The following is a 25834-nucleotide window of genomic DNA, read 5'->3' on the forward strand; positions in this document are numbered from 1 at the left end:
AAAAAATAGGAGTCACTTAACACAAAATTATTTTAAGCACAATATATTTACAATTTAGAAAAAAGAAAAATTGCTGTGTAATGGGGCTTGAAGAGAAAAAGAGAAATAAAATTTGTTCAGAGAGGTGTGAGCTTGTTCTGGTTATTGATTTCCTTTGAGGGGCAATGAGGAAGGATTATGCCAGGGTATTTCATGTTGCTTAAATGTTCCACGAAACACAAAATTGCAGAGGAATTAGTAGTTAGAATGTGGAAACATCCCTCCTTCTGATTAATGACTCCCCACTGAGGAGTCCTTCAAAAGTCAGAAGAAACCTAAAATATCATCCTAGAAAGTTGAAAGAAGTAGGCATTTGACATAGTCTTTGCTAGCTATGTGACTAGGATAAGGATATGTCAGTAGACCATTATGCAACTTAATGAATTCTCGGTTAGCTGAACAGTCATAGTCATATTAGCATAAAATAGTGATTCGGGCCAGGCACAGTGGCTCATGCCTGTAATCCCAGCACTTTGGGAGGCCGAGGCAGGCGGATCACCTGAGGTCAGGAGCTCAAGACCGGCCTGACCAATATGGAGAAACCCCGTCTCTACTAAAAATACAAAATTAGCTGGGGTGGTGGTGCATGCCTGTAGTCCCAGCTACTTGGGAGGCTGAGGCAGGAGAATCGCTTGAACCCGGGAGGTGGAGGGTGCGGTGAGCTGAGATCGCACCATTGCACTCCAGCCTGGGCAGCAAGATCAAAACTCTGTCTCAAAAAAGAAAAAAAAAAAAGAATGGTGATCGATTTCTGGCCTATAATAGGTGCTTAATGAATCTTGGATGAATAAATGAATGAATGAACAAACAAATGAAAGAATGAACCAGCCAACTGACCAGGATAATGTCTATAGAGGTCTACATGGGATTCCCTCAACTTGGTCTTCTTGTATTCAACATTTCTATCAATGATTTGAATCCCAGACATATAAAGCATATTTACTATACTTCGAAACACAACAAATCTGGGAAGATCATTAATGTAATAGATCACAGAAGAAAAATCCAATATGATCTTGCCAGGTTAAAAACAGGGCCAAGATGTACAGGCATCAGCCAAAACCCTGTGTATGAGTTTAACTTATCAACTGGACCGTGGGAGCCTCCTATTTTGAGGGTGATTGTGAAAGAGACTGGGAAGTGTTGTATCCTTCCCCATCATTCAGCCTTCTCACAGAAGTTCCAAAGGCTATTTGGTGGTAAAAGCTCCTTTCTGGTTGCCAGTCCTCATCCTTTTTCCTCCTTTTATGGTATTTGACACTATGTTATATTGTTAACTTGATGCCCTTCACAGAACCTTTCTCTAATTTCATGATTCCACTTTGGTCTTATTTCCCTCGTTTTCTAATTTGTCCTTCTTAGTTTCTTTTACCCTCTTTTTAAAGTTTTTCCTTTACCTTTACATTTAAAAGGTAGTGTACCCTAAGCTCTAATCTTGGCATACTTGAAATCTGTATCTCCCTGGTTGTTTAACATTCATTTAAAATATGTTTTGTTGAGGACCCACTATGTGCCCAGAAGTATTCCAAGAGCTGGTAATACAGTGGAGAATAAGACAACAATTTCTGCCTTTAAGGAACCTGTATTCTAGGAGGATGGGAAGTAATGAACAAATAAGTGAATAACAGTGTTGAGTCGTGGTTAAAGCTGTGATGAAACTCAAATCCAAGTTAAGGGGACCAGGAATGTCAGGGCTGCTATTTTAGACAAGAGTCAGGGAGAGTCCTCTGAGAAGATGGCATTTGAGCAGAACTGGACTTATTGTACTCCCAAGGCTGCCTCCACACTGAAGACTCCAGATGCTGTTCTCTGGCCAGCCGCTCTCCTCTGGAGTCATATTCCTGAATGCCTCTTAGTCCCTGCAGGATGTCCTGAGAGCACCTTCAACCACACTTGCTAATCTCCCCTACCAAACTTCTTCCTTCTCTTTGGTTCCCCATATTGGTTCTCAGCATGACCATCTCCTCATTCACCCAAGCTAGAAACTCTAGCCTCCCCTTGAAATCCTCCTCCACCCCTACTCATACAGATCCAATCCAATGGTGTCTGGGCCCTCACTTTCTCCCCATGCCATAGTTCAGGTTCACACTGTCTCTTGCTTGTACTGTTTCAGAAGACTCCTGACTAGTTTGCTAGAGGAGACTCTAGTCTCATCATACTGCACCCACCCTGTCTTCCACATTACCAATAGAATGACCTTTGTAAAGCATGATCAGCTCTGCTCTTGAGCCTTCTATCTCTACCCACTCCAGGGCTAGCAAGGTGTTCAACCTACCTGGTTTCCAACCTACTGGCTTAGCCATTTCCCATCAGTCCCTCTGTCAGAAAAATCACTTCCTGACCCTTTGACAGTACCCTCTTTTTCCTCTCATATGCCCTTCAATTTTTCCTAGAACGCTTTCCCTTCCTCTTCCCTACCTTTCCCTTCCCTACCCTACCCAGCAGGTTTCTAAGCATTACTGCAATAGCCAACTCAACTCTGCAAAGCTTTTTTCAAATTCTCTTCCCCCTCCACCCATTTTCTTTGTTGTGATACCATAGTGCTTGTAGCAGGCAGGAGCACCCTGTTTTAGAAGAGTTTTGTGTCTCATTAGCCATGGGTTACCTGGAGACAGGCACTGTCACTTGTGCATGTCTGTGCTGCTTGTAGATGTTGGCACTAGGGAGGTTATTTTGTGCATGTTTACGGAGCTGGCTGCAATTATACAGAAGACTTACAAACATGTAAGTCAAACCACGTGAAACTGCTGTTCTTCTTGGTCAATATCAGCAATTTCATATGTTCATTCTAATACATCTGTTTTGTTCAGTATTTTGTATTCCTGTTTTGACTTTCAGAAGTGTTCTTACCTTCAACTAGACTGCCTTAGAGCATGGGGCTCAAAGAAATATTTTCAGCTCTGGAAGACATTTTCCATCCTACTCATTCTACATATAGAACTTTTCTGGCCAAAAATGGATGCATATCTCAGAAATGTAATAAACAATACTCTTTTCTCTCTTCCTCTTGACAATTGCTGTTCAAATGGTTTATCATAAACATTAGTGAGACCTTAAGGCTGTTATAAAGTGATATAATGGTAATTTCTAGAATTGTAATACCTTATCCTAGTGAAAAGAAAATAATGAAGTTGTGAATGGGCAAAAGTGATGAATTGTTCATTTACATGTGGTTTTTCAGGGGGAAGGTAGATACAGGTATCAACTGGAGGATGTGTGAATATTTTGGCTAATCGTTTTGATCTCGATATAGAACTAGAGTTCTTAAGAATGTCTTTAATATTCTGCCTTTTCACCAGCTTCACTATTAAAATAATATTCTTAAGCAACAGCCAAAAAATTATTAGACTCTGCCAGTTCTATGATCAAATGACTTCGCTGGACACTTTAAAAACCAATCACAGTGTCTTCTTTTGTGCTGAATTGAATTTTGTTTTGGTTTTAATTCTCATTTGAACTACTGGGAGAACAAGCCTGTTACATACCAACAGTTGCCACCTTTCTATTTGAGTGGACCTAAATAGTCTTTGCAAAAAATGTCTAAGACTGTCCTATCAGGACACACCATAGGGTTTTCCCATGGAAATAATTATATCACAAACGAATCTTTTTTCTAAAGTCTGTGGTTTTAGGCTGCCATACTTCTCAATTCCCTGACCAGGAGACAATAAAATTGGCTGGGGCCTTAATTTGAGGGAGTACGTATTTGATTATGGGCATGGTCTTCTAAGACAATGGGTAAAGGGAAAAAAGCAAGATGTAAAATTAAATGTTGAAACAAACTGAACTGGTTTTCAAAATCTTCTCGAGTGTAACACATCTAGAAGGTTTGAGGGATTATCTAAAGCCAAGGTATTAAAAGATCAGGTTGTTAGAAGATTTTGATTCAGTACCTTATACTTTTATTTTAAGGAGTTGAGCGAGAAACCATCAAAATTTAGGAGAGTGATTTTAGGAGAGGGTGGTCTCCAACTTGTCTTTATGTTTGCTTCCAAGGTAAGTGTTAAGCCCAACCAACTGGCAGACGATTCATGATCTGGGAATCCTATCAGTGGTCATCCCTGTATTTGACTTGAGTCTCTCTAATTTTTTATAGGGACAGTGAAGGTCAATTGGTCAGCCAAATGCATAAAAAATGGTGCAGAAATTAGTGATGCTTGGAAACATATGGCTCATAATCATGATAAAGGCTTATATGTTGGTATGGATTGAGAATGTCGGCCTCATGGTATCTGGGTATGTAAGAAGGAAAATCATTGGTGTACTAGCCTTTATGTTGAATATTTAGAGAGCTCTTGAAAACACTCCTTTGATTTGGAGTGAGGAATTCTAATGAGTAAAACTCCATATAGAAATAACCATATCCAATTAAAAGACTATTTTGATTTTCATTCCAAGAAACTACCAAAATGTCAGCTAGATATACTTGTGAACATGTTATGCTTATTTTTAAATAAGGAAGGGTGCATTTTTACAAATTAGGCTTGAGTTTCTCTTACTATCATATATATTAACTATAGACAAGGGAGTGGGTTCTAATACCAAATTGCTACATTGCTGTCGTTAAATCCATGTTTGAGTTTTCTTCCCTCTAATGTATTTTTCTCCCCTCTTTAATTTATATTTTTAAAAGCAATGTACTTACCTAGAAATTGCATGAAAGACAAATATTTAAGAAAGTAAATAGAGACTGTGGGCACGTCCTTTGAACATGCTTTGCCAGGGTCGAGGGGTAACTGAAATAAACTGATACATCATAAAGGGGTCACACAGGAAAGAAAGTGTCATGCCTATGCAAAGACATGCAGTCTCCTTAGAGACAACATATATTGCTGTCGACCAACAAAGTCACGTGGTGGGAGGGGGCTCTTTTCTTTCTCCTTCACATCCCCTCCTCTGATGTCACCAATCTATTTTTTCCTGGGAGAATTAATTAGCATTCATTGGGTGTACTTGGCTAGAAGAAACGAGGTGGGGAGAAAGAGAGAGAGAGCTCGAGATTGAGATCTTAAGAAAGAGAGCAAGGAGGAAGAGCCCAGTGGGGAGCAGGTCCTTCCCCGCCCCACAACCTCGCCCCCACACCCCGCCAAGCCGCATTGAGACTGTAGGCACCACCGGGCGCCGAAAGGCTGTTTTCTAACTGGGATCCTCGGTGACGTATGGCTGCCTGCCCCTTGGCAGCTGTCTTTATGGACCAGTAGGCAGAGCGAAATTGACGCTGACAAGACTTTTGCATCTTGGAAGGGACTGTAATCTACTGTAGTGAAGAACAGAGCCTCTCAATCAGACGGGTGTAAATAAGAGACGGAGGGGAGTCCAAAAGAAAAGGAAGAGGAGGAAAAACAAGTGTGTGTTGGGGGGAACAGGGGGAAAAGCATTTTTGGTGGATGGTATGAAGCCAGCCATGGAAACTGCAGCCGAGGAAAATACTGAACAAAGCCAAGAGAGAAAAGGTACCCAGCGCTCTGACAATAGCCTGTTTAAAGCTTTTCACTGGGGGGTGCTTAAAAAGGGTTAGCCGGGTTTTGTCTGTCTTTTAAAATGGCTCTGAGACAATCCCTATGGCATGGTCTTGCTTTCAGGGTTGATTTTTTTTCCTGTGGGCTGATGCTAAATTAATAGAGCAGCCTTTCTTCAGTCCATTCCTGTTCCAAACCTTTCTACCGACGTGATATTTCATAGAGGGATGTCTGTAGTTTGTCACCTTGGGCAGATGCATTGGGGAAACTGTCTTTTTTTAATTAATATAATTAATCATAACTTAAGTCCTGTGTCCTGCATGTTATATTCCAGGAACATGGAATGTGTAGTTTTCTGCTAATGCTGAGGAGGAACTGGAGGGGCATGCATGGTAATTCTGCTTTGGTTCCGCTAATGCTGTAGTGATTTGGGCATTCTCTAATTTTCTTATTCTAATATGATTGCTCTTTCTTGTATCAGGCCCTGACTACGACATGTAATAATCATTTTCAGTTGGAGCTTCAGAGAGGGGACATCAGCTCTGTCACCCAGTGCTGATGGAAAGGCAGGGCGGGGGATCTTCTGCTAATTATGACTTGGAGATTGGGGGGAAGAAAATTGATAAAGGTCCTATTTCTTAAAGGGAATCTTAGAACGTACCACAGTTTTCATACAGAATGGCTTTTTGGAGGAATAAAGTGTTTTTGCAGTAAGAAAATGGCAGAAAGTAGAAACTAAAATTAATCTCTTTTTTCTGAATAATGACTGATTTCAAGTTTGATGTCCCATAGAATCAGCTCAGCCACTGTTAGGTTAATGGATCTCACTGCATTGTAAATTAACCTATCTCCCTCACTCAAAGTCATAGACTGTCATAAATGCACAAAAACATATTCTATAACTGCAGTGGCTCTAATATAAAAAGCCATCATGCTAAGGTTATTTCTCATAGCCCTTGTGTCCACTGATAGTCACTAAAGAGTAATTCTCCAGTATGGGGACAAAACTTCGTTTTATCTATAAAGATATAGGCATATGAAATTACTGATAGTCAACCATTTTAAACCTACAAAAATGGCAATTACATGTACTTCAGCTTCACGGTATGCTGGGGTAAAGTTTGCTTATTTTTATGTAAAATTTCATTGGTACACAATATTTTATCCTAAACAGCAATTTTACTTTTTAAATTAATTTTTTAGGTATGGCACAATACACATAACATTTACCATTTTAAGTATACAATTCAGTGGCATTAAGTACATAGCACCTTAATTTTAAAATTGTTTGTTTACTTCAATCCTTGTATCAAACCTACACCTCCCCACCAAAAACCCAGCCTGTATTTTCTTGTGTGTCTTTCAAAAAAGAAAAATTTCATCAGTGACCAAATAGCTATAAGAGAAACTCTTGGGAATATTTATCAAGATGAAGAGGTGAGATCAAAGTTTAAAAATTCATTTCCATGATGACTAGAGACTAAGTTGATTGCATGTTGTCGGGGTATGATAATGTAATAGCGTTGTCCCAAGGAAGCCTATCACAGTTTATAGTCTTCCATAATTTTATCCTAAAATGATGATTTTACTTAGTACATACTTTTAATTTTTATTAATGCGGTATTCGACCATGGCAGACAAAACCGTTTTGGTCTTTGCAAAAAAATCCCTTTTTTAAATTTCTCTCTGAAAGGAAGCAAAGGTCATATAACCAATATAAAATCATTACTACACAACTGTGTATCTTATAACTTAGTCTTATGGACTGCTATTATTTTATGTCAATTAAAATCTTATTTAATATCAGATCTACAGGTTGCTACTACATCCCTGACGACCTGTATATGAAAAGTCATTAGTTGTGATTTTAGAGACAAAATTAGAAGCAAAAGATAATTTCTGAAGGAACTTTAAAAATTACCTAAATGTATAAACACTAGCTGCTTGTTAAATAATTCAAAAATATCACACTACCAGAAGCTAGTGTGACATGTATGGTACATGCTTGAATAAGAATACGAGCCAGGGAATTTGTTTTTCCTGATCTACAGCAAGAGGGGTTTTGATTGTTATATGACCCGCCATAATTGTTAATCTGGAGGGTGGCTTATCTAATCTGCATTTAGATGAACAAGTTCATATGCTGGCTACACAAAATCAAAGCCCACAGAAGACACTTTGTAGTTTCCCAATTTGCTCACCCATCATCATTAAGGTACACATAGGATAAAATGATAGCCACAAATGTTTCTGTGTGATTGTCACATCAGTCTTCCTTCAGATTTAATTTTAAGTTTATTAAAAAATTCTTTTTCCGTTGAAATTAACATTTTAAAACTTGACATAATTATTTATAGAATGTGTTATATAATTCTTGAGCTGGTGGATCTGTTTTTTGTGTTTTTCTTTGAAGCCTTTCAGCAAAGGGTTTTATTCATTAAATTTAATCCTGTAAATTTTATCACTTTACGTAGAGTTTTTTAGGCACATATATATTTTTTTTCCTGTGTTTCTCCTCTCCCATCTGTTTTCAATGGTTGGTGATGGAGCGATGCCTCTCTCTTAATTTGGGGTATTATTGCCCAATGGCTAATACCCAATAGCATGTGAATTAATATCTGTGGATAATTATTGCAGTGTCTGTTAAGAATGTAAATTAAACTTAGCTTTATGAATTGACCTTGCTTTTCTAGTTGGGATCTTTCCTGCGAGTTTCGGCAGGACAATACAACCCAGCTATTATGATTCACTAACTCCTACAAAGAAGGCTCTTTCCTTAAACTAAATCAGAATGACTTTGTTTCTACTTTAGACAAAATTAATCCATGTCCTTAGAAAAGGAGAGCATTTGTGTTTTTTCAGTCTCAAAGTTTTTATCACGGAATGCTACCAGATACCAAAATTCACAAGAAGTATTTAGTAGATATTTAGGGATTTTTAAGGAAAACAAGCAGATTTTCTTAGATGGATGTAAGAAATGCCAAATTATTACAAATGACAGTTTTTAAATTGAAAACATTAAAGTGTGAAGATTGAGTAAGTAGATTCACTGACATGGAATAAGCAAAGGAAATGAATAAGACAGAATCAAAAGAAATAGATCATGAACCCAATAATAAAAAGATAGAGAGTAGGTTTCCATTGATTTCAGTGGAGTATTACTTGATGTCATTTCATTTGTGAAAATAAATGCATCTGAAATTGCTGAGAGTGGGTAATCACTGAGTAGAAAAACAATTGAATCATAACAACTTTGTATGCTCTATTATGGGGGAAAATATATCTGTTATGAAAATTATTTTCATTATATGTAGGTAATTGAATTCTACTGAAACAATTATAGTAAGGCTAGTTAACTTCCTATGAATCATTGCTGAAATAAATTACAGGCATCGAATTAAATTCCTAACCACACAGGAAGAAAAATATAGTGAATGGGAAACAATGTGTAATTTAAAATAAATTACAGGATATAGTCAAAGTAAGAAATGAATTTAAATTATTGACTTCCTTAAAAAATTAACACATCCATTTTAATCTTTTTGATCAAATAGATACAATTTCTTATGTGTTTTTTTAAATTTAGCAAAATATATGTGCTTTTGGCTCTCATTTTTCATTTAGGAAGAAAAGCACTCCTCTAGAATATACGACTTGTGTGATTAAAAACTCAAAGGGATGCATAGCACACGTTACACTATTCCTGATAATCTGCAAATTATTGCATTTTGAAATTTGTATTGACATTTTCTAACTTGGCTATATAAATATGGTACAGAGGAAGTTTTAGATGCAGTTATTATCTGTAAGAATTTGCCAAGGTGGACATCTGAAGAGTTGGTGTCTGGGGAATAGGCTGTAGAGAAAAGTGGCTGGCCAGATGGTGCGGAACATATGTGGTAGGTATGATACAGCTTCCTTTGACTTTTTTTTTTTTTTTTTAAGAACATTTAAATGCGGAAAAGATCTCAACGAGCCATTTGGTACATCTTCTACTTTTACATTATTAATTCCATTAGAATATTTTTCAAGACTTGACCTTGCTATTTCATTAGAAAAAGAATTCTGGGCCATTTCTGGAAATTTAGATTTTCCTTCCCTGAAATTGAGTATAAACCCTGAATTAAGATTATTATGATTTTCAAGATCACATTTCTCTGTTACTTTGGAAGTACAGGGTCAAAGTAGACTAAATGATCTTAATAGAGTGACTTAGTCTTGATGTATCTGAGAACATTCTAAATAACCAGTGTCCCCATGAGTTAAACTTCCCCTCTCTGTGACTGTGATGGATTGGATTGTTAAAAAGACACTCTTGCTTTTTTCTCCTTTGGACCAAATGTACATACATGGGAGATAGTTGACCGGGAGTAGGGATGGCCATGGAATGCAGGAAGAACGTGACCACACCAACTGTTTTTAAGCGAGGGAGGTTACAATCCCAGTTTCACAAATGTGCTTTGTTGTTCATTCATTTATTCATTTAATGGTGTTCTCGGCCGGGCTCGGTGGCTCACGCCTATAATCCCAGCAGTTTGGGAGGCCGAGGCGGGTGGATCACGAGGTCAAGAGATCGAGACCATCCTGGCTAACATGGTGAAACCCTGTCTCTACTAAAAATACAAAAACAAAATTAGCTGGGTGTGGTGGCGGGTGTCTGTAGTCCCAGCTACTCTGGAGGCTGAGGCAGGAGAATGGCGTGAACCCGGGAGGCGGAGGTTGCAATGATCCGAGATAGCACCACTGTGCTCCAGCCTGGGTGACAGAGCAAGACTCTGTCTCAAAGCAAACAAACAAACAAAAAACAAACAAAAAAGGTGTTCTCCTTTGAAATGTTATTCTTCCTCTGTCCCTTCAGCTCACGTTACAGGAGTACAAGGGTGCTTAGGGACGATTAGAGGTAGTATAATCTTGGTTTTAATAATAATTTTGCTGATTGGTGGCAGATTAAATAGCAGACAAAATGCCATAAAGGAGAATTTTGATCCTTAGCCAGCTGAGTGATATTTCTCGTCAAAGAGTACATAAGAGAAAATATAGTAATTTCCTATTTGATAGGCTGATTTTATTAATTGCATTAACTGCTTTATGTAGCCAAGTCTTACTATGCTGTATTTAAAATCAACGGTCAACACACTTTTTCTGTAAAGGTCAGATAGTAAATATTTTAGGTGCTGCAGACCACTCAGTGTCTGTTGTAGCTGTTCAAATCTGCCACTGTAGCATGAAAGCAGCCCTAGATAGTATGTAAACAAATGGGTGCAACTGTGGTCCAATAAAATCTTATAAATGAAAGCAGATGGCTATAACTTACCAATCTTTACTATATTTATAGCATTGTTATGGCATTCCTTAATATTTTAAATAATAGCTAAAAATGAAGGATAACAAATATAGCTTTGAAAGACCTTGCTCAGTGAATATGGTCTTTCTTGGAAGCTCAGTGTTTGTCACTTAGTTGCTTCCAGTGATAATTTCCTAGGTGCTAAGAAGCATGACAGTCTGAAGTTCGTTCGTTCAGCCTTGTCACTAAATTACATTAAATAAGTAAATGGGGAAAAATGAACAAGGCATTGTTTTGCTTTCCTTTTTGCAATTTCCCCTTGTTTCATGCCCACCTTTGGCAATGACCACTCACAGCTGTGTTTGTCTTCATAAGCCACCACTGGTCACCTCATCTCTATCTTCTCTCTTAGGGAGAACATTTTGCAGTCTTCCCTCTGGAGGGCATAAAACATTTTCCCATTTCTTGCCAGGTGCCTAGAATCAACTTGACATTTTAAAAGACCTTTTGAGCCAAGGCATCCTCTTGGAATCCTGTGACTGCCTTTTAGGTGTTGGGATCCTGTCCTTGGGATTAAAATGTATACTGTGTTTTTTCAAATTTTATGAATAACTATATTTAATGCCTTTATTTAAATTTGGCTCAAAAATATAAAATAGAAGTGATTTTTCTTTTCTTTCATATCTAAAGATATACTGATGTAAAAAGGCCTCTCCAGAAGAATAAGTCCAGGGGATTTGGAACACATCCATCCAGTTGTCTATCCCATCGGTGTGTCTTCTGGATCTATTCATTTTTTTTTAATGCTGAATTAAGGGTCTTAGGCATGGCTACCATGTTTTTCTCAGAAAACACGTTTACATTGAGCAGTCCATGATTTTTCATTGTCATTGCCTAGCAGCCTGTGCTTGCTTGCCTGAGCATCTGGATGCTTACCCCATCCATATGAGGAGATGAGCACAGAGCATGGATGAATCCTCTGCAGAGATACCCTGAATTGCATGGCCTGGCTTGGGTAAAAGTCAGCATGGTGGGAGGTCTAGAGGTCCATTTCTGGGTCCACAGGGTCCCAGGGTGCTCCCTTGCTTTCAACCAAATATTTATTCAGCCAGTGTTTATTGGGCACCTGTGTGCTGAGTATGTATAGACAAATTTTTTAAAAGGATACAAATTTCCAGATCAAAAGTGATAGAGCTACTTAGAATCCTCTTGCTTAGGTGTCTATGTGGAGGGCTTACAGACCCTTTACCAAGAGAAAATCAGATCAGATCATGAAGTGCCTTGACCTTCTGTTTTTTTCTGTCAACCCCACTGGGTTTTCTTGTCTTCGGAGAATGTAGCAACACCTATTCCTGAGAGAGAATCTCCCGAACTGTAAAGCAAAAATCTAAATCTGTTTTTTTTTTCCCCCCCCCCCCGAGACAGAGTCTTACCCTGTCACCTAGACTGGAGTGCAGTGGCACAATCTCAACTCACTGCAACCTCCATCTCCTCTGGGTTCAAGCGATTCTTCTGCCTCAGCCTCCCAAGTAGCTGGGACTACAGGTGTGCACCACTACGCCCAGCTAATTTTTTTGTTTTTAGCGGAGACAGAGTTTCACCATGTTGGCCAGGCTGGTATCAAACTCGTCACCTCAGGTGATCTGGCTGCCTCGGCCTCCCAAAGTGTTGGAATTACAGGCGCGAGCGAGCCAAAGGACTTGGCCTTTTTTTTTTTTTTTTTAATTTTTAGTAGAGACAGGGTTTCACCATATTGGCCAGGCTGGTTTTGAACTCCTGACCTCAAGTGATCTGCCTGCCTTGGCCTCCCAAAGTGCTGGGATTACAGGTGTGAGCCACCACACCCAGCCCACAAAAATCTCAATCTAAGGAAGGCTGAAAGTTAAGAAATTTTAAGAAGCCTGAGATAACATCAGTAGCTTAGGACCTGGACCGTTTCTTTAGGAGATACAGAAGCACAACTCAACTGCAAATACACCTCGGAAACACTCTTGTTAGGCTAACTGTTGCCTCAGCAAAAGGGTAGAAAATTGCAATACACGCAGAGGTCACAGTAGGATATATGGTGGTTTCTAAAGTGTGCCCTCTTGAGTGAAATTGCTAAGGTTCACCTTCAGGCTTCTCTACCTCCTGGCTGAAAGATCTCGGGCAAGTGATCATTACCTTCTCCTTGCCCTCGGGTTGTTCCCTTGTAAAAATGGAATAATAATAGTACCTATTTCAGAGGTTGGTTGTGACAAATGTAATACGTACCACGTGCTGAGTGCAGTGAATAAGTACATTGTAAGCATTCCATAAATTTTAGCTGCCATCATCATTATTGACCACAAAAATAGCAGTAGCAAAAGTAGTTTCATTGTGCAGTTCTGATCTTATCCCAGCATCTTTTCTGCACCTCCCCACCCCGGTTTTAAGTAAGTTATGTATGCCTTACCTCGAAGTCAAAAAGATTTTTTCTGAAACACTCTAGAACATGTTTCTGCTTCCAAACCTGAAATAACCTTACAAGTTTTCAGAGATTGTGGAGAGTGGAGTTGGGATTTTATAAAGGCTTTGTGAGGTTTTGCTTGCCTCACACTGTGGCTTTACTAGGTTCTTCTCCTCAGAGACCTGAGCTGCCAGATGGTGCATTGTGACCTGATCTTCTGATGGAATCATTACCCACATCAATGGCACAATCTTTTTTTTTTAATCCTTAAATATTTGTGGTGCCCCAGAAGATGTAACCCCTTATTAGGTTTTATGGAATTCTCAGAGATAAACTAGCCATAGCAACCTTATGATCTCTTTGAGATTTCAAGATTGTAATTCAAGTAACTTTTACGAGACGCCTACTCTGTGCTAGGGAAATTGGTAGGTATTTTTCTTTGCAGTCCCCTAAGAAGTGGGAAGTATTGTATCATATTACCAGATAGAGACCTGAGTCCTCAGGGAGTGCCAGCTGTCACCATGTGTGTAATTAAGCAGTGGTTCGAGCCCAAGACCAGTAGCCCTTTCTGTATAGCACATGGGAGATAACTGGAACAGGATTTAATCCAGAACATTCTAGGCTCAGACGTTCTGAGTTTAAGATGAGGTGACAGACAATACTGCAGACGTCAATGGGAAGACAAGCATTTCATTCAAGATTCAGCAGACCATTGGGTTGTTTGCCAGGTTTTCTGGACTAGAACTGGATACTCGTACAGAGAGGGAGCCTGCGTTCACCTTCGCGAGTGCAGCTGGCAATAATTATAGTGCTCTGTTAGTGCTCTGTTGGTCTGAAAAGGAAACAGAAAGAAAAATATTATTGTGAGAAGCCAAATTTTCACTATAAATAGTATCTTTCCCAAATGAGCATTTTAAGAAGCGGGATATGGTGGGGGTGGGGGAAGATGTAGAAAATAAAGATCATTTTGGTGATTTACATAAACTTCAATTTAGAAATGGAGGACATTCTCAATGGATCATGCTGGTACTGAAGGGTTGCATTTCAAAAGCATATTTTTTAAACTCCCCATTTCCTTTCTATGGTAAAGAATAAATAAAAATGCTGATATAGAATCTTTGCTGGAGATAGAGACACTGACTCTTTGCCACCTGAAATTGGCAGTGAACAGCAGAGCTGAAATGGAAATTGGCAGGTACCACTGGATGTACCCAGGCTCAAAGAACCACCAGTACCATCCCGTGCCAACCCTGGGGGACAGGGCTAGCCCCTTGAGCAGTCCAGGTAAATACAGCCTTGGGGTGAATTGTAATAGCAAGTCAACTGTTATCTTTAATATTATTTGTAATGGCTCTTGCAGCTTGGTGATATTTTATGTTTTGCTTGGTGCATTAATTTGTTCACACGGGCGTGGGTGGAATTCACCCTATAAACATTTTTTAATCATCTTTCTTTTTCTCTCTCCCTCTCCATTCCACCCCATCTTTCTCCACTTTCTTCTCCTTCTTCCCTTTCTTCCCTCTTCCCTCTTTCTTCACCTTCAATCACCTCTTCTTCTCAAAGGGAACAATGTATAGTGAGATATGCCTTTGGTTAACCATGAAATTTCCAATGCCTGAACCAATAATGGGGGAGGGGGGCCACCCACATCCCCCATGTGGCCAAGAACTGGGCCAGGGCCTTCAAGGAGCCTTGGCTCTGAGAGTACCGTGAGTGTCCCCAAATGTCTTCCCAGCCCTGCTGCTCTGCACCACCCTCTCACATCAGTCATTGCCTTTGAGAAAGAGAAATCAAAGCTGTGAAAGTAGGATTGGATAACCGTGTACCCGATTCCCATCAGGTAGGTTCAGTGGGTACAGTTTCCATTTTCCTTGCTCGTGAGGAACATTGGCCATTCAGAACTGCTAGGTGCTGGATCTGGGTGAGGTGTGCAACAGCTGATTTGGGGATCTAGAAGGGGCAAAAGGCAAAGCAGTATGAATATCCAACCTCCCACGTTCCCAAAGCCAACACAAGTCATAATACCCAGCTCAGTTAGCTAAAAACTCACTGATTTTGCCAGTGCACAACCGTAGTTCAAACTACATAAAATGCAAACATAAAGGGCAGGTGGTAGGTCGGATAAACACAGTAACAGGTTTAAAGTATTTCTGTGATTTTGCATCAATCCATAACATTTCTTCCAAATGCTTGCTAACTTCCTCAGGAGTAAACGTAGCATGTACAGCTCCAGAAAGGGCAATCCCAAGGTACAATGTAAGTTGCCCATTGAATTACAAAGTCATAAAATCCATGATTAATAAAAGTTTTTCCTTTAAAATCTAAATTGTGGTGTCAGGTTAATTAAAACGAAATCTGACTTTGGATTTAGTTCTGTCTTGGGTTCTGCATTCCTTCATCTGTCCTATGGCTATCAGGTGCTGGTTCTGTGTGTGCCTGTACAGCGCTGGCTAAATAGGGTGAGCACGAGGTGACATCAGCCATCCATTCTCATAGATCCTATAAAGAATATGGAGGGTTCTGGAATCTTGATTTAAAAAAACGTCATTAGACATGATATATCCATACAATAGCTACTATTCAGCAATAAAAAGAAATGAAATATTGGTGCATGTTACAACATGGACGAACCTCAAAAATATCATGCTAAGTGAAAGAAGCCAGACACAAGAGACCAAATGTTCTACCACTCTGTTTATGTTAAATGTACAGAACTGGTGAGATAAGAAGTAGATTAGTGGTCACCAGAGGCTCAGAGAAGGGAGGATTGGGGAGCAACTACAGATGGGCACAAGGGATCACTTTTGGTGTGATGAAAATGTTCTAAAATTAGATTGTGGTGATGGTCACACAACTCTGTGCATTTACTCAAAATCATTGAATTGTACACTTAAAACAGGTGAATTTTATAGAATATAAATTGTATCTCAATAAAGCTGCTTTTTAAAAAAGCAGCAAAAAAAGCCATGAGATGTGCATAATTCAAGGGTGGAGAGTGGGGAAAGGGGTATTTTTTTAACGTGACAAGAAGCCCTCAAGTTATCAGAAACTACTGCTTGAGGGAAGAGTCCCTCTTCATCTTGAGAGTCTTTAAGAGTCTTCATTTTAAGAGTGTTGAATGACATCAGGCCAACTGGAAACCCAGAAAAATACTTATTCTTTCCTGTATTTTAGTTCATTAAACTGGTAAAGAATAAACACAGTATCTTGTTGGGGGGAGTGAAAAAACCTCTGTCAATTGCTTCTGAAGAGTTTTCTCCACTTGTTGAGCAGTTCCCTGTAAAAGCATTGCAATAAGATTTGTGTGCTTTTTGATCCTACAGTGAAACACCAGAATCTGGGTGTTCGTAGCAGCAGTGGCAGCTGAGAAGAAACATACGAGGCTCCATTTTCTTTTTTTCTGAAACTGATTTCTTTCAGAATTCCAAAGAATTGGGGTTTCCAAAAGATAACACAGTGCGTACATCATGTACTGCATGATGCCGCTGCTCAGTGTCTCTGCAAATCTAACTCATTAATCTTTCTGGAGAGCCCAACACTATAAACAACTCCTTGTCCATTCAGGTGAGATTTTGGCACCAAGGAAGATGAGATCAGAACAGGTTTTGCTGCCAGATGAGTTAGGGGAGAAAAACAAAAACATTACTTTTCAAGTTTTTTGGAATTCCAGAATGATACGATGAAAGATTGTGAGAGTCTAATAGTATCAGGTTGCTGGTGATACTACTGCAAGTGAGAATTCCATGAACTAGCAGGTTCTTGCCCGAGGGGGAGAAACAAAATCACTGAATTTGACTTAAAGAATTATCTTCCCAGATCCTGAAACAATCTCCACCTACACATAGTTTTAACCTTTTGTGTGCATTGATGGAAATAATTGGAAAAAAGATGTCTCCACGGGGACTGCTTGTGTCTGGAGCTGTCTGCAGAGACCTTATGTGTGATATTGTAAGGCCTACAGTGCAGGCCACAGAGTGAAGGGACCCACTCCAGCCATGCCATTGCCTTCCCAGACACTTACAGATTTTGTTGGCTCCTAAATCAATGCCGTTGCCATTCTATACTTAGATCTCCAACCCCAACCAGATGGTATGAGGCAAAAAATAGGGAATTCCATATGGCTTTTTTTTTTTTTTAATTTTTTGCAGAGTTGTCAGCCTTTTTCCATGGGGAAAAAGAGGTTTTCATAAAGGCTGACCAGGAAATTTTTGCCAAAGGAAAATGCCTCTCCCACTCATGCAGTTACTGTAGCGGAGACTGCCCTTATCCAGCAACTTCCTTATTCCCTGTTGGAAAGGTCATGGTGGTTCCAGGATGGTTCCAGGACCCTTTTCATGGTTTTCTTTTTCTTGCTACTACTTCCCAGTAGAATTCCATCTTTAGCAGTTGGATAGTTATTCTTTCGTTGTCTCTTTTTCCTTTTCAATTTTTAGCTGCTTTGGACATGTAGTGTCTACATCTTTTCTGCCTTCAGGAGATGAAAGGATGTATGGCCACATGGGCTATCCCTCGCGATGCTGCCCTAGGGGCCTGGCCTGAGGTGGTGGTCTGAGATGCAGGCAAGCGATGAAGCAGGGAGTAGTTCATGCTGAGTCTCCAGTCAATGGACTATTGTGCTTAACATGGAGGGAGTACTTCCAGGCTGTTGTAGATTGTGTTATACAGGCTCCAGAGGATAGCCTAAGAAACTCTAGATCCTCTATTCCAAGTGCAGGCTGTGGACCAGCAGAATCGACACCTCTGGGAGCTTGTTAGAAATGCAGAGTCCCAGGCCCCAACCAGCCCCACTGAATCAGAATCTGCATTTTCATAAGACTTCCAGGTGGTTCCTATGCATGTTAAAGCTTGAGAAGCACTAATTCAGAGCAAGGTCCAAGAGCAAGAAGGGAGAAGACAGGAAGGAATTGATTATGTGAATTTACCCTCAAGAGATCTAGAAATCTTCATCTTTGGAAAAGATAAAGAATTGCTAAAGGTATTCATCCTTTGTTCTTTCCCTTTCTATTTAGGGAGAGGCATGTCTAAGCAATGTCAAGGCAGTCATTAATTTGCTGAGTCCTGACTGATTTGAAAAACAGTGAGCTTGCTTCTCTTACCTGCTTGTCTCATGAGGGAGCTTGGGGAAGGGGCAGTGAAGATGAGAAAGGTTTGTTTCTTTGTGGCAAAGTGAGGGCCAGAGGAGAAAGCAGTTGATGGAAGCTTGGGATAAATTCTCAAATGTCTCTTATCTCCCTCTTTAATATAATCCAATGGCATGCAAGATGCCGTGACTAAATATAGGCTGCCATTCTTGGTGGACTAAAAGTGGTTCTTTATATACAGTTAAATCTGTAATTCAGAATTCAGTCTCACAAGGAAGGAGTAGAACAACCACCCACTTCACATATCACCAGTTTCCTCCCTCTCAAATCCAAATTGCTCTGATGTTTCAGTTAAGATGGCCACAGGTAATTCCAGAAGTCAGGATAAAGAGCACACTCTCTACATAGGGACTGTCACAGAGGATGCTGGGAGAGGAGGGCCCCGGGGAGTGTTGGTATTTAGCAAGAAGCCCAAGTGTTGTGATTTGCACCACAGAGAACGGATTCCTGAGTCACCACGGGGTTTGGCGGGTGGAGGGCAGGGTAGCAGACTGACAGGGAGGGTCCAGCACTGCTGTTCACTCATGTTGCACTGTGTCTGCCCAGATGTAACCACAGGCTGACTCCTGGGAACTGCAGACTTTATCCCTTGGCCCCCTTCTAGGCTGAGCCTGGGACTTCTCTCTCACCGATCTGCTTTGTAGAGGAACACCTGTAGCTATAAGTCCTGGGAAATGCTACTGGATTTTTGTCATTGTTCTTTAGTGTCACTCTTTCCTAACCTAAGGTGTAAGGCCACTAAGTTTGAGGTCTTCTCCCAAACCACTTGAAATGTATTTTAAGAGGGAACAAAAACCCTTAATCCTTCTGCATGTACCATTGTACCTCTGGCCATAGTTGGGTGTCTACCATAACTGACAGTCTGGTCGTGCCATGTGGGTTCTGCTGGTGGTGTCATTCTATCCCCAGAGGCTGGTTGCAGAAGCTTTCTTAGCTTATCCAGCCTAAGCCAGTGGACGCTCTCAGTCTGTCTGATGCCTTTCAGTTACTCAAAATGTTTCTGGTTACATGGAGGTAAGTGGTGAACACAGTGGAAGCGCATTGTAGCTCAGGCTCATGCTGTAAGGTCCCTGAGATTTTTAGAGTACGTTGCCTTTTTTTGAGATGTATCAATTCTTTCATTTTCAAAGCACCTGCAGTTTTCACCAGAAAAGTGCCATATACAGCAGTTAATGATTTTATACTTTATTTACTGACTGCTATGGCAGTCGTGATTATATATGTGTGTGTGTGTGTGTGTATATATATCACGACTATATATACACATATAAAGAATTTATTTATAACTATAAACAAATATATATCGATATAAATAATTTCTTGATTGTTTATGAATGTTCCATTGTTTATGTGCTATATTGTTAGTCTGTGATTAGCACCTGATTATGTAACAATGGCTTACTGTGTCTGTGACATATCAGCTCCCTTTGTCTTTTGGTCTTATGTTTGCTTCTCATCTTAGAGTAGGCAGACAGAGAAAGCAGATCAATGAGTATTGAGTGTTGATCTGAGGCTTTCTGTCAGACATGTCTGATTTTGGGGACACTGACTTGGATTATTCAAGACTGAGTACTTCTCGGTCTTTGAGAAGTAGTGCCATCTGTTATTTGCTGCCTTTGAAATTACATGTTTTCATATAAATCTAACTAGAGTCCATTAAAATTAATTTTGCTTTGAAATCTTTTGCCACCCTTAGAGGTAACTGGAATTACTCTGAAGTAGCTGGGGAGTAGCTGAAGTCAGCCACTTGGGTCTTCCCACCTCCCCAGGCTGTGTCCTTTTGGGTGCCGAAGTTCACTCCCAAATAAGCCACATCCCCACCCCCTGAATGCGTCCACATCTATGAAAAGCTTATATGAATTGGCTTTTGTACTAAACGGAATGCTCTGGGTGTCAGAGTCATTTAGGTGGGACAAATCTTTCTCTGAAGATCATCATGCTTGTAGTTTCTGGAGACTTCCATGAACAATGCTTTCACCCCCAAGGACTATCTAGGGATGAAATGTCAGGCTGGTAGGAGAGGTAATGGGATCGAAACAAGCCTTCCTGTGTCTTGAGAAAACCTTGTTTACATTCATGTGCTGTTTCCCAGTGGCAATAAATCGAGATTCCTGTGAGGATTTGACAGACCAGGCTGGTGATGCCACCCACTGTTTTTGTAAAGAAACTGTTATTGGAATCAGCGAGGCCCATTTGATTGTCTGTGGCTGCTTTCATACTCCACTAGCAGAGTTGAGAAGCTGCAACTGTACACCCTGCAAAGGCAAAAATATTTGCCATCTGGTCCTTTACAGAAAACAATTGCCAATCCTTGACTTAGAATTTGCAAAGTGTGCCAAAATGCAATACTCTATCTACTGATGTTAGGCAACACCTAAAAACTTTGCCCGGCACTCAGTTTCCTAAAATCTTCTGCATCAAACATCCCTCATCCTCTGCCCTCCAGGCCCCAGAATCCTTGCTCTCTGTGGGGAATAGGGACTCCCTGCTCACAGGCTGTCAACTAAGGCTCAGCCCTTTTTCAGAGAATTTCTTGGCACTTTCTAGAAGCTCAGCCACTCTGGCCTCTTTCAGGTCCTTTTCTGAGTTTTCCCATAATAAACCAAGTCCCGTTAAGTGGATATTGTGAGCTACTTTCATCTAGTGTTCTATTCAGTGCACTTTAGCAAGTTTTATTTTCTGTGTATAGAAAAGACATTTGTGGTTTATTAAATGTAGTGTTGGGGATCGTTTCTTTAATTTTTTTTTTTCAAAGTATGAGGTTCCAGTGCCCTGAATCAGAATCCCTAAGAATGCTGGTTAAAAATTTAGATTTCATATGGGCTTAGTGGCACACATCTGTAGTCCCAGCTACTTGGGAGGCTAAGGCAGGAGGATCACTTGAGCCCAGAAGTTCGAGTTCAGCCTGGGCAATATAGCAAGACCCAATCTCTTAAAAAGAAAAATCAGATTCCCAGCTACCCTATCTGCAATGGGTCCCAGAAATTTGGCCCATTTTAAGAAGCTCCCCCAGGCAATTCTAATGCACAGTAAAGTTTGACCACCACTGCTATATACATAGAAGGCCATAACCCCTCATTATAACATCTTTGGTAAAGTATCATTTCAGTTCATCCTGTGTATATCTGTGTTCAACCTGTATATGTATTTACAGTTAAGTGCTCAAAATCAAATTTCCACATCTGTAACAGACAGTACTATTGAATTTGAAGTAAATTCCTCTCGAAGTAATGTTTTGCTATTGCCACTATATCTTTGTGTATAAGAGCCAATGCAAAAACATTCTATTGTAAAGCTGTAGGGAAACATCAGAGCTCAGGCTGTGTGTTAGTTATCAACTGTTGCATAACAAATTCCTCCAAAACATAGTGGCTAGAAACAAAAACATATATTATCTCGGCTTCCATAGGTCAAGAGTCTGTGCTGAGCTTAGCTATCTCAGAAACTCTAATGAGATTGCAGTCTCATCTGAAGGCCTAACTGGGGAAGGATCCACTTCCAAGCTCATTCACATGGCTATTGGCAGGACTTGGTTACTTGAGGCCTCTTGGACTGAGGGCCTCAGTTCCTCACAAGCTGTTGGCCTAAAACCTCCCTTGATTTTTTGCCATGTGTGGGCTCTCCATAGCTACTTCATGACATAGCAGATGACTTCATCAGAGAGAGAGAGCAAGTGAGCAGGTAAGAGAATGTGCCAGCCAGAGAGACAATGCTAACAGGACAGAAGTCAGTCTTTTGAAACCTAATCAGGGAAGTGATATCCCATCACTTTTGCCATATTCTAGTCCTAAGAAGTGAGCCACTAGGTCCAGCCCACATTCAGGGGAGGGAATTACACAAGGCCATGAATGTAGATTTGTGGGGATCATTGAGGGTGTCTTAGCTGCCTGCCACAGGCTGTATAAACATTTCACAGTTCATATGCATCCTCCATCTCCTTAATGATCATAACCTCTTCACTTTCCCAAAGCCTCACCTCTCAGAGAATGTATCACTGGGTTAAATGAGTACCTGGCAGGTGTTTGATGGCCTTTCTGAGGCACTAGACTCTAAGCTCTCTGTGAGCAGAGGTCTTCATGCCTTGCTCCCTGCTTTGGCCTGGCTTGGGACCTGGGACCAAGAAAGCACTCGTTCATAGTGTTGAATGATGATCACCTTATTTTTAGCACTCACAATGTGTGACTCTGTATGAAATTGTCTAATTTTAGTGTCCATTGTATACATGGCTCATTTCCTGGGCCAGGCTGGTCAAGACCTTGCACTCTGAGAGTTGCATAGGAGCTCAGTATGTGTTTGTTAAGTAAGTTAAGATTAGATTGGCTACTCGTGGTCAGGAGTTTGAGACCAGTCTGGCCAACATGGTGAAACCCCATCTCTACTAAAAAAATAAATAAATAAAATAAAATACAAAAATTAGCCGGGAATATTGGTGGGTGCCTGTAGTCCAAGCTACTTGGGAGGCTGAGACAGGAGAATCACTTGAACCCAGGTGGTGGAGGTTGCAGTGAGCAGAGATTGCGCCACTGCACTCCAGCCTGGACAACAGAGCATGACTCTGTCTCAAAAAATAATAATAATAAAAAAATAAAAATAAAAAAAGACTAGGTTGGCTAATTGAGGTTTCTAGAATCATCTGCATGTAAATAGGGTTAACTTTTTGGGATGGTTTTCTTGAATAAGAAGTTATCAGCCTGAGCTTCACAGTAGAAACCTGGAAGGGAGGGGAGGTCTTTTAAAATCCCGAAGCCACATCCAGACCAAGTCATTCAGAATCTTGAGGCTGGGGCCCAGGCATCAGTGTTCTTGAAAGTTCCCCCACCAGGTGATCCCCTGTGCAGCGAAGGTTGAGAACCACTGTGGTAGACCAGTGTTGCCCAATCCAGGGGAGTTTCTGCCTTTCAGGAGATGCCTTTCAGGTATCTAGTGGTAGAGGTTAGGGATGCTGCTAAGCATCCTACAGTGCACAGGACTGCCCCTCCCCCAACAAAGGATGGCCCATGCCAATAGTACGAAGAGTTGAGAACCCCTGGGCTAGGTCCTATGCTTTGAGTCAGGAAATTGGTTCCAAGTGAAGCAGTAGAAGTCCATGGGGTTGCTTTGTCCCAGATGTTAAGCTTATTGCAGGCATGGATAGCTTGATAAGTCTGGAATGTTACATACAATCTGTGTTATTGGTATTTCCTGAAGAGAAATTCATTCTTTTAAAAGGCACACAGTGCATAAACCAATATATTTAAACCTACATATATTTATTTATGCAACATATGCCATACACGTGTGTGTTTGCATATAGCATGTGCTATAAACACCCTATGCATATAGAGATGTATGCAGGGCATACGAGTGTGTTTTTGTGGTTAGAGGAACAGGTATGTCTTCCTCAGGCGCCCTTTATCTTCCTTTCCCCTCACTGTAGCCTCCTACCCTCTGCTTGTCTAGTAAAGGCCCTAAGGCCTCCCTGACCCTTGCTGTCCTCACCCTCTGCCCAGAGGATGCCTCTGCTCTGCCTGGAGGGTTCCCATCACCCAGGTTAGTGTGGCTCTTGCCTTTCACCACCAGTCCTTAGTTTCCCAAAGGGGTTCACAACCTTTTTAAACTAGTGTGTTTTGTAGAAATTGAACTTCACAAACAGGTCTTTTGAAAACACTTTCTTGTGGTATAGTTGACATGCATATGGTGCATCTCTTTAAAGTGTCTGACAAGCCTTGACATACGTGTGTGCTCGTGAAAGCAGCACCACAAGCAGGATGGCGATGTGGCCGCTATTCCCCACTCTTTCCACCCTTCCTATGCTCCCACTCTCCCCAAGCAACTACTGATCTGCTCTCCTTCTCTGTGGATTAGTTTGCATTTTCTAGAATGGCCCTCGTGAAGATTTGTTCACATAAATTCTCTTACCCTTTCTCACCCGAATAGAAAATGTTGCATGACGTTGATTGCTTAATAGCTCCACAGTTTTGTCCAATTTTTATCCTTCCTGCTTTTACTGAAGACGTCCTGCCCCCATGAATAAACCTCAGAAGACCCCTTCTGCCACCGCCTACCACTGAAGAGTTTAGCTTGCACCCACTCCAATCCAGCCCACACACAAGTGCCAGATTCATCTCTTAAAAGCACATCCCAAATCACATCTCTCGCCTGCTCACAAGCTTCCCTCTCTTCCCTTTGCTGCAAAGTGAAGCACAGAGGCTTGAGGCTGGCTTGGACATCTTCCTTGGGCCAGGCAGTGGGGGTCCTACGTTCCTGACTTCTCCCCACCATTACCCTGGTGTCTTTGATAAACTTGGCTATACCCTGAACTCTCCCCACATCTCCCACACCACATTGGCCCTGCTCTCCTTCCCTTGTGCTTTTCATGGAATTCTTCTGTTCTTCAAGGCCTCTTCACCTCCTGCCATCCATAAACCTTTCCCTTAGCAATCCACACTAACCAAGGAGATCTGTCCCTACCTCACTCCCCCATGTCCCTATGTCAGCACTCTCTTTATTCCACTTTAGTGATACCTTATGTGTCTGTGTGTCTTACCACCCCCTCACCCCATCCACAAGGATCAAAGCCAGGAGGGCACACTTGCAGCCACCACCACAGTGGCTTACACATGGCAGGGATTGGGCAGACACTCATGGAATGGAATAGAATCCAGGAAAGTAGAGACACTGTCGCCCAGATGGTCAAGGAAACTGACTGCTGCTAAAGCTCAAAACTGCAGATATTAAATTCTTCTCAAATGTCTGGAGTAGCCTCCAGATCGCTGTGCTCTTAAAATCGGTGTCATCTGGACTTAGAACTGGCTTCCCCCACTCTCCATTGATCTCCATGGTTCCTTGCTGTCCCACTTCAGCAGGCTAAAAGCCTTTGGGAAAACCAAAGCCAGTTCCCACAAAAGGCAAAGGAAGAGACTAACAAGTATCTGGTTGTTGGATATTTTTATTCCCAGCCATGTAAGCGTATCATTGCTTTTATTGACTTGCTTATCTTCTACTGCTGGTACCATATGGCAAATATTAGAGACTCATCTATTTTAAGGGCTCATCTATTTTAAGACTTTCATAGTGGTTTCACAAAAATGAAAATCCCTTACTAAATAGATTTTAGGACAAGCTTCTAAAAGGACTTGCCAAAAAGTGATTTCCTTTCTATCATTAGAAATAGTTTCCACATTCTTATCATTATGTAGTTGAACTTTTATGTCTAGGACTGCATGAAAGACGAGAGAACTGAGAAGCAACCTATATTTGATTTCACACTTTGCTCTTGGACAGGAAGCCCCTGTCAATTGACTTCATATCTTTTTAATGCACTATATTAGTGGTTCACAGAACTTTTTGGGTGTTAGGTCCCTTTACGTGCTTAGAAACACTTGAAGACCCCAAAAAGCCTTTGCTCTTCTGAGTTGTGCCTATAAATATTTTCTATATTAGAAGCTAGAACTGAGGGCTGGGCACAGTGGCTCATGCCTGTAATCCCAGCACTTTGGGAGGC

The 25834-nt window shown here is 40.8% G+C and overlaps 1 protein-coding gene across 10 annotated transcripts in view; it reads left to right on the forward strand.

The window, feature by feature from the left end:
- GPM6B (glycoprotein M6B) overlaps positions 1-25834 on the forward strand; it is a 184129-nt gene that overhangs the window by 119761 nt on the left and 38534 nt on the right. For 2 of the 10 annotated variants that reach the window (XM_011994818.1, XM_011994820.1), the window contains exons 1-2: positions 4972-5492; positions 14375-14494. The exons of 4 other annotated variants lie outside the window; for them this stretch is intronic. In XM_011994818.1, coding sequence (XP_011850208.1) covers positions 5432-5492; positions 14375-14494 — 181 coding nt within the window. In that variant the 5' untranslated portion in view covers positions 4972-5431. Of the gene's footprint in view, positions 1-4971; positions 5493-9443; positions 9482-14374; positions 14495-25834 lie in introns of those variants that run through there. 4 more of the 10 variants (XM_011994822.1, XM_011994824.1, XM_011994821.1 and 1 more) reach the window with 3 other exon arrangements.

Source organism: Mandrillus leucophaeus, unplaced genomic scaffold (assembly GCF_000951045.1).
Source record: "Mandrillus leucophaeus isolate KB7577 unplaced genomic scaffold, Mleu.le_1.0 Scaffold462, whole genome shotgun sequence".
Taxonomy (NCBI): domain Eukaryota; kingdom Metazoa; phylum Chordata; class Mammalia; order Primates; family Cercopithecidae; genus Mandrillus; species Mandrillus leucophaeus.